Source organism: Coenobita brevimanus, chromosome 6, assembly GCF_032717465.1.
Source record: "Coenobita brevimanus isolate Jiangsu-jjx chromosome 6, ASM3271746v2, whole genome shotgun sequence".
NCBI classification, from domain to species: domain Eukaryota; kingdom Metazoa; phylum Arthropoda; class Malacostraca; order Decapoda; family Coenobitidae; genus Coenobita; species Coenobita brevimanus.
This window is the reverse complement of record NC_136959.1, coordinates 67170328-67182679: the sequence shown is the minus strand read 5'-3', so window position 1 is coordinate 67182679 and position 12352 is coordinate 67170328. Positions and strand designations below refer to the sequence as shown.

General features: G+C 40.8%; 1 protein-coding gene across 1 annotated transcript in view; it reads right to left on the bottom strand.

Annotated features, from left to right (window-relative positions):
• Window positions 1–10449, bottom strand: part of CRAT (Carnitine O-Acetyl-Transferase) — an 81318-nt gene extending 70869 nt beyond the window's left edge. Inside the window, exons 1-3 of the mRNA XM_080272853.1 lie at window positions 10367–10449; window positions 4877–5013; window positions 4353–4488 (exon numbers count right to left, since the gene is read on the bottom strand). Of these exons, the coding sequence (XP_080128979.1) occupies window positions 4353–4488; window positions 4877–5013; window positions 10367–10399 (306 nt within the window). The 5' untranslated portion in view covers window positions 10400–10449. The remainder of the gene's footprint in view (window positions 1–4352; window positions 4489–4876; window positions 5014–10366) is intronic.
• Between the last annotated feature and the right edge of the window lie 1903 nt (window positions 10450–12352).

Genomic DNA, 12352 nt, shown 5'->3' with positions numbered 1-12352 from the left:
ATTTTTCCAAGTACTAACTCTTTCTTCCACCTCCTTCTCATTCTCCATGATCAAAAGAAGTCATCAGCATACAACATCTCCCATGGGAGACCAGTTCTGAAGTCACATGAGAGTGCTTCAAACACTACGATAAACAATAAGAGCCTTAAGACTGACCCTTAATGCATAACAACATTCACCGAAAACTCATCATTCAAATCTCCAATCACTCTCACCTGGGTGCCAGCACCCTCACATTGCCCTAACCACTCCATACAGCCACTCCCAGCCCCTCCTTGATCTCCCAAGTTTCCTAACTGCACACTTCACCTCCTCCCTACGAAGTTTGTCAAAGGCCTTCTCCAAATTAAACAAGAACAAAGCAAAGATCCCCCTCTTTTTTCCTACTGGTACATATTTTTCCTGAAGCTGTCAGATAATGAATATTGCATCAGTGGTCCCTTTGCCTGGCATTAACCCTATACCTCATAAATAATCACTCTTTTCCTTTTCACACCTTCTAAGACTCTCCACTACCTTCATTATCTAGTCCAAACATTTTATGCCTCTACAATATCCTCTTTCCAGGATATCACCCTTTCCCTTATACATATTTACAATCACACTCTTCAGAGGAATTAGTTGGAGGGAAGCAGGGAGGTTTTGGGGAGGGAGGAGGTTGTGTAGATCAGATGTTCATTCTTATGTCTTTGGTGGAAGAGTTTCTGGAGAGGAAAGGGAGGTTGTGTGTGGCCTTCGTGGGTTTGGAGAGGGCATGTGACAGGGTGGAAAGACGAGGATTGTGGAAAGTGTTTGGAATGTGTGGAGTGAGAGTGAGGTTGCTGGATGCTGTGAAGAGTGCGTGTGGATGGTGAACTGAGTGAATTTTCCTGTTTAGGGGTTGCAATGAAACAGGGATGTGTCACGTCTCCATAGTTGTTTAGTCTGTATAAGGACGGGGTAATAACAGAGATACAAGGTAGAGCAGTGGATGTTGGAGCGGCCCTAATGAGGACGGTGTTTGGAAACTCCCTGTAGCTACTGTAGTTTGCAGATGATACTGTGTTGTTAAATGAAGACAAAAGGGAGGTGTGCAAGCCTTGGTGAATGAGTCTGGGAGAATGTGTAAGAAACAGAATCTAAAGGTGAACATAGGGGAGAGTAAAGTTATGGTCTTCAAGAGAAATGAAGTCAATGAATGTACTGTGAGGCTGGATGAGGAGGAAATGGAAAATGTGAGTGCATTTAAGTACTTGGGTAGTGTGGTAAGTAGGGATGGAAGTTTAGAGGGTGAAGTGCTTGAATGGGTAGAGCAAGGAAGAAAGGTTGCTGATTATTTGAAAGCAATGATAAGGAACAGGGACGTGAGCATGGAAGTAAAAAAGTCGCTGCATGACAGTATTGCGATACCAACTATAACGTATGGAAGTGAAGCTTGGACCTTGTTGGAGGGACACAAGTCAAGAGTGAGAGCAGTGGAAATGAGTTATTTGAGAGGAGCATGTGAAGTCACATGGAGAGACAGACTGACAAATGAAGAAGTGACGGAGTGTCGTGAGTTGGATGTGGATGTAATGGAAAGCGTTAGGAGAAATACACTGAGGTGGTTTGGCCATATGGAGAGGATGGAGAACGAGAGACTGATGAGAAGAGTGTATGTGAGTGAGGCGGAGGCCAAGGATGAGATGGGGGGATGGAGTGGAGAGGTATAAGAGAGAGGGGCGTGCGAGCTGGGAGCAGGGCAGTGAAATGGCGTGGGACAGGGCGACATGGAGGCAATTTGTTTGTGGCCACCCCTTATGGCATTAAGATGTCTGGCAATAGATAGATAAATAGACAGACTCTTCATCTGGAACAACACACTCATATAATTTTGTTTCATTTATAAAGGCTCCAAAATGCTTGCATGTGTTGGCCTTGGTTACCTAATGGTGGCTCTCGATGCTGCTCAATCTCTGACAGCCTCCCTGTTCAGTCCATTATATCTGAGATCACACTCTACGACCTTGTCCCTGGGCTTACTTGTTCTGCCTCTCACAGCCCTATCCCCAACATTAACCCCTTAACCGCGAGATGTCACTTTCGTGAAGCTTGGGAGCAAGGGATCATACCGCGGGGTGTCACTTTTGTGATTCTGTGTTATTTTGAATTCGCCTGGGCTTTCAAGTGGTGGCTTGTATCATCTATCAGTACTGCCAATGTCCAACATTAGTCAGCACTCCTAATCTCATCTGTACTCCCATCCATTGTTGACAATTTAGCCATTTCTCCCCGTTCTTGACTCCCATCCCTACCTCCCCTCCATTAACCTATCCTCTCGTCTGCCCAGCCGTGCTACACTAAGTAAATCTTCCCTGGAATTTTCCACTGATTTCATCCATTGAAATAAGCTCTATGCCCTATTCTTATACCAAATAATATATACAAGAAAGAAATAAGGTAAGTGATAGTGCCATACACCTGGAATTAGCTAATTATCACCTGACCACGCCTCACGTGCACTCGTTTGCTAATTTTTGCTGTTTATTTCCCCTTGAAATATGCTGTATAATCTATTTTCGTAATAAAAATATATATAAGAAAGGAAGGGTGAACCCAAAGTGATATTTACATTCACTTGGAACTACCTAATTTATTATGTATTGTCTAGATTTCCTACCAATCATTTCATAGCGTATATATTAGCAGCTTTCATCCCGCTGACATTGGCAGCATTGCTAGGCAGGCCACCACACTGTATTCAGTTTACTGTCGTCTTTCATAGTGAAAGCATGTCGGATTCGCGCCTGCCCAATTCTGCCGCTTTTTAGCCCCATGCAAAGGGCCCTGTGACCTCTACCCCCTACTAAACCTCGTGTGGAAAGAGGTAAAAGGCTAAGTGACTGCTGTGGAACGTGAACTGGCTAATTTGTCAATGAAAATGATAGACAGTGGCTACGATCTATCTGGTGAGTAAAACAGTGCAAGTGGAAATGTAAATAATGTGTAAATAATGTGTAAACAGCAAGTGAAAGCAAAGAATGTAAATATAAGTGAACAAAGGAAAATAGTTTTATAAGTTACTGCAAGTGACTGCATAACACAGTGTAAATAAAACAGAAATGTAAATAATGTAAATAAAATAGAGAATGTAAATACATATGTAAATGAGTAGTAATATAAGAATACGAGTATATATACTAGGAGTAATGAAAGCGAAAGTTTCATTCTAGTATGTATGAATACTATGAGTTATGAGAGTGAAAATGAAAGTGACATTCACTCTCAACGCTAGTATACAGTACAGGACGAGAAAGTGAATGCTATGTATTTTACTGAAAGAGAAATTGAATGCCTACAATAAACTACTATTACTGAAGGAAACTTATGGATAAAGACTGTAGATATATATAAGTGTTATATAGTAACAGAAATATAAACTGTGAGTGTTTTTATGAATAATAAATGACAGAACACCAGCGGCAAACGTTCACAAGTGGGAAGGTCATATGCGCTCGTAATTTTCATTGCTTTCACAGTTTTTTTTTTTTTTGAGTATGGATTCTAAACTATTTGAGATTCATAGAATATTATTCATAGAATAATGATAATATCAGGCTGTGGTAATCATATTACGGGTTGTCAGGAAGTGTAAAGTGGAGACTTCGTTACCCAACTTCAGAGGTCTCCACAAGTCCTATGGTACTCGACGAAGGCTCAACAAACATCCCAGGAGAAAGCTGAAGGTATGTGCCATATGCATATGTAATTATAATATTCTAGGACTAATAACTAATTTTTGGCAAATATTTTTAGAGTCTGTCAGAGCACGAATATGCCCGCGAGACACGCAAGTCAGGCAAAAACAACCCTGCGGTTTAGGGGTTAATACTTCTCACCTTGTGCACCTAATTGTTGTCGCCCATCCTCTCATATATGATCAAATTTTTCAAATCAGTAACTAAACCCACTCCTATATCTCCTCAGGTCTTCAATACTTCAGCAGTCAACCCAGACACACCAGCTGTCTTTCCCAGTGGCATCCTGGTGATTGCCCTGCTCAAAACAGCAGCATCAATCAAAGGTCAGTAATGTTTACTACAGCTCTGCTTTCATGACTCCCATTCAATAGCTTTTCAAAATTTTGTGTCCATCTGTTCTACTATTTTTCCCAGTAGTTTATATGCTTCCTCTCTTATCCCTCGCATTTTTCCCAAAATACAGTACAGTACATGTAATTTCTATAATTCTGTACGTTTCCAAAACACCTTCCCATTATATATTAGAGAAGGGGTTATATTAATTTTTTTTACTGATCTATATGGTTTTAAAAAGTTGCTCTATATTACTTCAAAAACATAAAAATATATAAAAAATACACAGTAACCACTAACCCAATTTTCTGTGTTTTTTGCTCTGGCTTCTAGCAGACTCTGTAGTTTGGCACCAATTCCATCCTGTGATGCAAACTTCTTTACAATTTCCGAGGTCAGTCGGAATTCATCATCAGTTACTAGAGGTTTCACTGTTCTGAAAGATAATATGATTGACAGAATTTATAGCACTACACTCTACAGTACAGTACATGTAATCTAAAGCTGACACAAATTACAGCATAATAAAGTACAGGCATATTACACTAATAAACAGCCAAAAACATTGTATAGAGGTATGGCATGAAACTGAAAGGAAGAGAAAATGCCCATAAACAAGTAATTATGTGAAAAAATATACTGGTAATGTACAACCCTATCTAAAAAAAATATATATAATAATAAAAAATAAAAAAAAATGTTGGTTTCAAAGATAGTTATGATCATTTCATTACTACATAAAAAGTAGGGGCAATTAATGTTAATAAATAATCTTATTATCAAAAGACTCATGTTGCACACAAACAACAGTGCATCTTGCTTACTTCAAGTATTTACTGAGCGTCAGATCCAATTCAGGAACTGGAAGGGATGGCAGTGCTTTCTGACCTTCATGGTGAAGTCGTCTGCTTGCAACCATTGCTATGTTACTTGAACGAATAATCCTTCCCCACTGCAGCCCCTAGTTGAGAAGATACAAGCAAGACATTACTCTAACCCCTTTGCTCTGGTCATGAATATTTTGGTTTATTCTTGCTTTCTCCACATGATTTTATAAAACTTTGCAGAACACCCTGGTAGTAAGGGGTTGATGATGGCTATATTTAACCACTCCAGTTTGAAAAATCTCCTCTAAGGTGACTACAGCAGACTCTCATTTTACTATAATAACTTATGTGATGGCAAAAAAGGTAGAGCTTTTTTTTTTTTTATATATACAACAGAATTTCACTTATGACAAGTATGATCCCGTACGAAACCTCACTGGTCGATATATGATCACTATTTGCACTCATAAAGATTGTCCTCAAGCAAGCCTACAGTCATTTGTATGGTCCGAGAAGGCATCTGCACCCACCACTAACAGGTGGATTAGTGTTGATAATGGAAAAATAGTGTTGTGTTGGAGTTCAAGCACCAAGGGAAGTGAAGAGAAGTAAAATACCATTTTAAGTGAGCTGGAAGTTTGTTTTTAAACTTATTTTTGCTGGTAATCAGCAACTGAAGTGCTGTGAAGTGAAACAAAAACCAGTTTAGGAGAGGGGGAAATGTATTTGACTCTGTTAGGTGCAGTGTGCCTTGGTCCAAAATGTAACCCCATTGAACTCACATTATAACTGATGATATGTGACAAATCATTACGTGACTGATTTGTTCAAATGCATCCTCACAGTTACATGAGGGCATATTATATAGTAGTCCCTCACTATTTACGGGTTTGCTATTGCCAGCTTCAGTTATTAATGGGTTAATAAACCATCTCTAACTTACAATGTATATTGGGGTGATTTAACAACATAGTTTGATAAATCATCTGAAAATGCATTTTAAACAAGTAAATTCAATTGTCTGGTAATACTTTAGGACACTAAAATGGGTTTGTGTGAAATCACAAAAGTTACAGTTGCATTAGCACATGTGGAGGTGATTTAATTATTCATGGAAATTTGCAGTTCATGGGGGGTTTGTGTTCTCTAACCTCCATGAATAAGGGGACCACTATAAACAACAGACAGTAGGAGTAAAAAATAATTATATAAATAAAAAAATAAGTCACTGAAGCAAAATGGTTAAAGACTGTAAACATCCTATCACCATTAATCTTCCTAACCTTATTTCTCAATTATTTAACCCCCTCTATGACCACCGGCCTCGAATGATGTTTTTTCATAGTGTGGCTGCTGGTGTCAATGCAGCATAACTTGTACAAAACTGCGAACATTTTTTAGGAAGGGAACAGAGGTCTGGGATATGTTGACACAGTCCAACTCTAGCCTCTAAACCGCTCAAACAGTCAGTACATCTCGTGAATCAGTCATGAGCGGATTTCAGTCTTTCGCTCCTCTCAAGTATAAGTTGATTAAGAAAGCAAGAAAAGAAAGAAAAGAAAGTGCTGCACCCATTACCTTTCTCCTCTCTTTCCTCAACTACCCCAAAAAAGAAAATTCACGCTGGAATAAACATTATAAACAAAAAAGAGGAAAGACATTTATAATTATAATACTTTTACTTATAAGTACATAATACTGTATACTATGTACTAAATTTGTTCATTTTACATATTTCTTGTTTTGCACAAACATTTCAGCAACATATGAGGTGTTCTCATGGTGAATATATGGATGTAAAACCTTCCCTTCCCTTCACACTAATTCCCTTGTTCGAGATGCAAATCATGGGTCATATCAAATCTTAGTCAAGATGGTTTGGCCTATACACACATAATAGACTAAAAATAGCATCCTTATTCTCTCTTTCCACCCAAATTAGACCACCCATAGTATTAAAAAAAAATAATAATACAAAAATAAACTTCATACACGAAAAATCATCATCACCATCAACACCACCACCCAGACCTCCTTTCCCACCCTAGGGCAGGGTAAAGAGTAGCAACATCCAGATAGCCCATGTTTGCCCAGTCCAATGGGCCACACTTCCACTCACTCATCATTCAAGCCCCCTGGAATCCTGGCTCTATTGAATACACCAAAAACATTAACCACATTACTGTATGTAGCTTCAAATAAATGTATCCGACAAAGTCAATCCGGATGCTGTCACGTTAAAAAGCGGTGCCAAATTCCTGATCATGCACATCTTCTCACAACATTCATCCAGCCAGCTCGATCTTTTGTAGTCCCCTAGCCTTACTGACTTCCATACCTCTCTCCCTCATACACTCATCCACCATATCCCTCCACCTTCTCCTTGGCCTACCTTGCCTCCTCCCTCCTTCAAATTTGCTCAGATATACTTTTTTCACCACTCTATTGTTATCTATTCCCTCCACATGACCATACCATCTCAGGACACTCTCTTTGATTCTGGTGTCCACAGACTTCCTCACTCCACATCTTTCACGAATTACATTATTTCCTACCCTATCCAATGTACTCCACATCCATTCTTCAGCACTCCCACCTCCACTGCTCTCACTCTTGATTTTTCATTTTCATGCCACACCACAGTCTCACACCCACATGTTAAAGTTGGCACTAACACTCCTTCATGTAAGCCTCGTGCAGCTGCAACACTCAAGCCTCTGTCTGTAATCAGGGTCTTCGTAGCACCAGCTACTTTCGAGGAAAGTAAAGTACAGGATAAAGCATCATAAACATAAAAAGGAGGAAAAACATCCATGATCATACCTTTGTTTGTAAGTACACAAGGATGGAGGGATGGAGTGGAGAGGTATGTACTAGAAGGGGTCGTGAGCTGGGAGCAGGGCAATGAAATGGCAGGGGACAGGGTGACATGGAGGTGATTTGTTTGTGGCAACCCTTTACGAGATTAAGGCGTCTGGTAATAGATAGATAGATACACATATTATTTACTGAAATGAGGTGGTTTGCCCATGCGCAGAGGATGGAGAGCAAGAACTGACGAGGAAAGTGCATGTCAGTGAGAGGGTGGGGGGGCAGAGGAAGCAGGAGGCCAAGGATGAGATGGAGGGATGGAGTAGAGGGGTATATGAGAGAGGGGGGGTGTGAGCTGGGAGCAGGGCAGTGAAATGGCGGGGGATAGGGTGACATGGAGGCGATTTGTTTGTGGCCACCCCTTATGGGATTAAGGCGTCTGGCAATAGACAGATGGATAGACATATTTCTTGCTTTGCACAAGCATTTCAGCAACATATGAGAGACATTCTTATGATGAATATATGGATGTAAAACATTCCTTCCCTTCACAGTACTGCAATTCCCTAGTGTGAGGTGTTAATCATGAGTCATATCAAATTTTTGACATTGCAATTCTGTCTGTTCACACAAAAGAGGACCTTTATCTGGGTAGAGTCTAAAAACTATCATCTCTTACCTCTCTTTAGACACAAACTAAACCACCCTGACCACAGAAATAACTCGATACTTGCATAAACAGAATAAACACTAAAAAAAATGTGAATATATATATACAGTATATACTGTATATATGTGTATATATATATCATCCATCCATCATCCAATCTTACATTGCCCCATGAGGAGCGTAGGAGCCCGGGGCTAGGCAATTGGTCCCGACATCTAAGATGAGAGTGACCAGCCTCACACATCCCTGAGTGACACTGCATGAGCAATCAACCCCAACCACCCCTTGGATATAAACCTTCACCAGCTCAATCCGATTGGAGCACAATAATTATCCACTAAACCACTAGGTGTCAAAATTAGGTTATATGGTTACCACCCAGCATAGTAAATGGTTTCCTGGTGTACAGGAAACCATTTGGTTTGTCACTCAGCATAGAGTCACCCACAGGCAGAAGGAAAAGGAAAGAATGAAGGAAAGAAAGACAGATGAGGGACTGTAATGTCACCCATAGGCAGAAGGACAAGGAGAGAATGAAGGAAAGAAAGACAGAAGAGGATGGAAGGAAAGATAGATGGAGGAGAGGAAAGGGCAGACACCCAACAGCAGCACTACATTGAGTGAGTGGATAGGGAGCGCCCCCACCTACCACAAATATATATATATATACAGTAGATATATATATAGATAAATAGACAGATAGACAGATAGATATATATACAGACAGCTCGCATAGTGCGCACGCTCAGCGTACATGAATCGCATAATAAACGAGTGACCAAAAATAATAACCAAAAATCCTTGATTGTGTGAGTTTAGCCCACAATACGCGAGGTAGAGGCAAGGAGTGGCCCACAACCATATTTTCCCTGCATACGCGACCCCCCCTCCCCACACGACATGCCCATTGTAACTTAGAGGCTCGTGGGGCAGGTGCTCAAGAGGAGTTTACAGTAAGATCTTGCCAAAAACGACTTCGACAATAATGTTTTCGAGAATAACGGTAAGTTAGAAGCACCCATCTGCCTATTGACAGAGGGGGAAGAATCCTGCCCACAGCCTGCTTCTCCCCCCTCCCATCCCTCCTCCATACCCTCTCAGTTCTCCCCTCACTCCCTACCCTCCTCTGTGGTGATAACATTGACTTGTGAGTTTTCACTTTTTTTTTTTGCAATTTATTCGACTACTATTGCTTATATCCAAATTCCGCAAAGTCCACGAGAAAGCTCATCAAATTCTGCATCTAGATACATGTTTAACTCTCAGAAGGTCTATCTAGCTATCTATCTATTGCCAGATGCCTTAATCCCGTATGGGGTGGCAACAAACAAATCACCTCCATGTCGCTCTGTCCCCGCCATTTCACTGCCCTGCTCCCAGCAGGCACCCCCCCTCTCATATACCTCTCCATTTCATCCCTCCATCTCATCCTTCGCCTCCCTCTTCCTCTCCCTCCCTTCACCTCACTCACATACATTCTCCTCATCAGTCTCTCACTCTCCATCCACTCCACATGGCCAAACCACCTCAATGTCTTTCTCCTAACACTTCCTATCACATCCACATCCACACCACAACACTCCTTCACTTGATACCAAGTATCCGGTACCATAGTCACGCACACGTGTGGCCCAGTTACCTTCATTAGGTTAGGGTAGGTTAGGTATACAACATATTAGCTGCAACTTTTTTCAATGTGACACATTATAAATGCCAAATATGAACAAGTATGCATGTATTCATCAGTATAATACATAAGGCTTTAAAATACGGTATTATTTTATAAATATATATTTTCGGGGCTGGCTTCATCTGATTCTCATTTCTCTATTATGGAAGACCTTTCAAAAACTTGTAACTTACAAGAGAAACTATTATCACATGAGAAATCATGGCAAAATTAACACTGAACAATTCACAGATGACTATTTGCAACTTAATAAATACTGTGATAGACATTAACATTATTTCTGATGCTCAACATAAACTTCAAAAGGACACCATACCTGACGGAGTACATATGAAGCTGACACAGACATCGCAGTGTTGAATGTTCAGACCCCCTAGACCAGATAAGCTGAGAGCAAAGGTCAGCCCAGTGTTGTCGTTTAGCTCAGCTGATCACACTTCGTTGCAGTATGCCACACGTACGGTAATTATCGTACATGTACGACAGTATTGGCTCTGGTACGATGTCATTTTCTATTATCGTACAGTTTTTACGATAATTTTGGGTTGAAAGCAAGCATGACAAGTTACTGTATTGTGGCACGCATCATGTACAGTTGTTTCACAATTTGGCAGATGAGGATCTTACGGACTAATGTAATAGTGATCACTGAAAATGCTTCTTTTTATGGTCTTAAGGAGTTATTATCTGCTAGAGTAAGCACATTTCTGTGAATTATCTATTTGAATTCCATGGGCTGCATTCTGCTGCTATATTTTTTTAAATTGTCAGATTGGTTTCCTAGAGTGGCAGAAATGCTATTTTTTTCTTTTAATATTATTTTTGGAATAAAGGATATGATTATATTATTATTATGAGATTTTTAGGGCATAAAAAGTGATAAATATACACCTTGAGTATACGTCTGTACCTTACAAATGAAGATGATTGTAATAGATAAGTTTTCAGTAAATACACCAAGGTATCGGCAGTTTTAAAATACATAAGATTATTAAACACTATAAAAAAAAAATTAATGTAATAACGTACGATAATTCCAACGAAAAAAACTATAATTTTGAAGAGCCGGTACGACATTTCCCATAAAAGTGTGGCACCACTGTTGCAGAGTTGCCAGGTTTGGGCAGGCGGTATAGTCCAAATCTTGCTCAAATCACACGCCAGTGAACCTCCAAAGGTCAGACTTTATCACATACATTATACACTTGATATTCATATACGTGTATATAAAAAGTTAAGAGATGAGGAAGAACATCCAGTAACAGCTGTAATTAAAGTGACGCCATTCAAATTTCAGAGAAAATTAATGTGTTTAGTAATAAGGTGGGCGCGCCTGCAATCGCGATTGTGGTAAGATTCTGTAGTTTGTGTGTGCAGGTATCTGGTACTGATAGACGCGGGGGGATTAAAAGGTGTTTCAACTGTTCGAGGGGGGACGGGCTGTACAGGAAATAAGACGGTAGGGTCCCCTTTTGCCCCTCTGGATGGATCTCTCCTCAGATATTCGTCTACTTTAGAGTCCTAGATTTCAAGAAGTGAGATGCAGATGCAGCCACGCCATATGAGTTGAAGTGCTTCTTGAAGTTAACGATGCTATCACAAGGCATGCTTCAAGATTTACACAGATGGATCGCATTGTCCCACCGTCCTCTAAAGCAGCAGTATTCTTTGACGGGCTGTCCATCTGCCGGACTCTGGAGACTACAGGGGTCTCTCAGCCCATTTTGACGGCGAAGCTTTTGGCCAAACACCACGGACTGCGGTTGCCCTGTCTGGAAAGATGGTGCTGGTATACACTGACTCAAGGTCCAAACTCCATTTCCTGCTGTCAGATCAGCCTTCGATTAATGAACAGCTTGTCTTTGCCACAGTCACTTCGGCTGCAGCTGTCATCGCCAAAGAAGAGGGTAGCCTTGAAAGTGGGTGCCGTCATATGGGGATCAGGGGCATTAAGAAAGCTGACAGGGCTACGCAAATGGGTCATATCAGGGGTGCTGCACCTATTAGAACCGTACATTAGCACCATCCATAGACAGCTAAGGGGATGCTGCATGTAACTGTGACATGCAGATCTTCGACTTGGCTTCCCTGGAATGACTAATTAGGTCGGTAAAGAACTGATTTCTCATCCATGCCAGGGGTGGCACCCGACAATGTTGTCTCCACACTGTGCGACACCCTGAGTGCAGAATGGATGCAGCACTGACGCATCTGAGGCTGGGATGCACCATGTTGTCATCATACTTCCATCCGCACTGCAGTCAAGAGACCATTGACCAAGTCTTGCAATTCTGCCCACGCT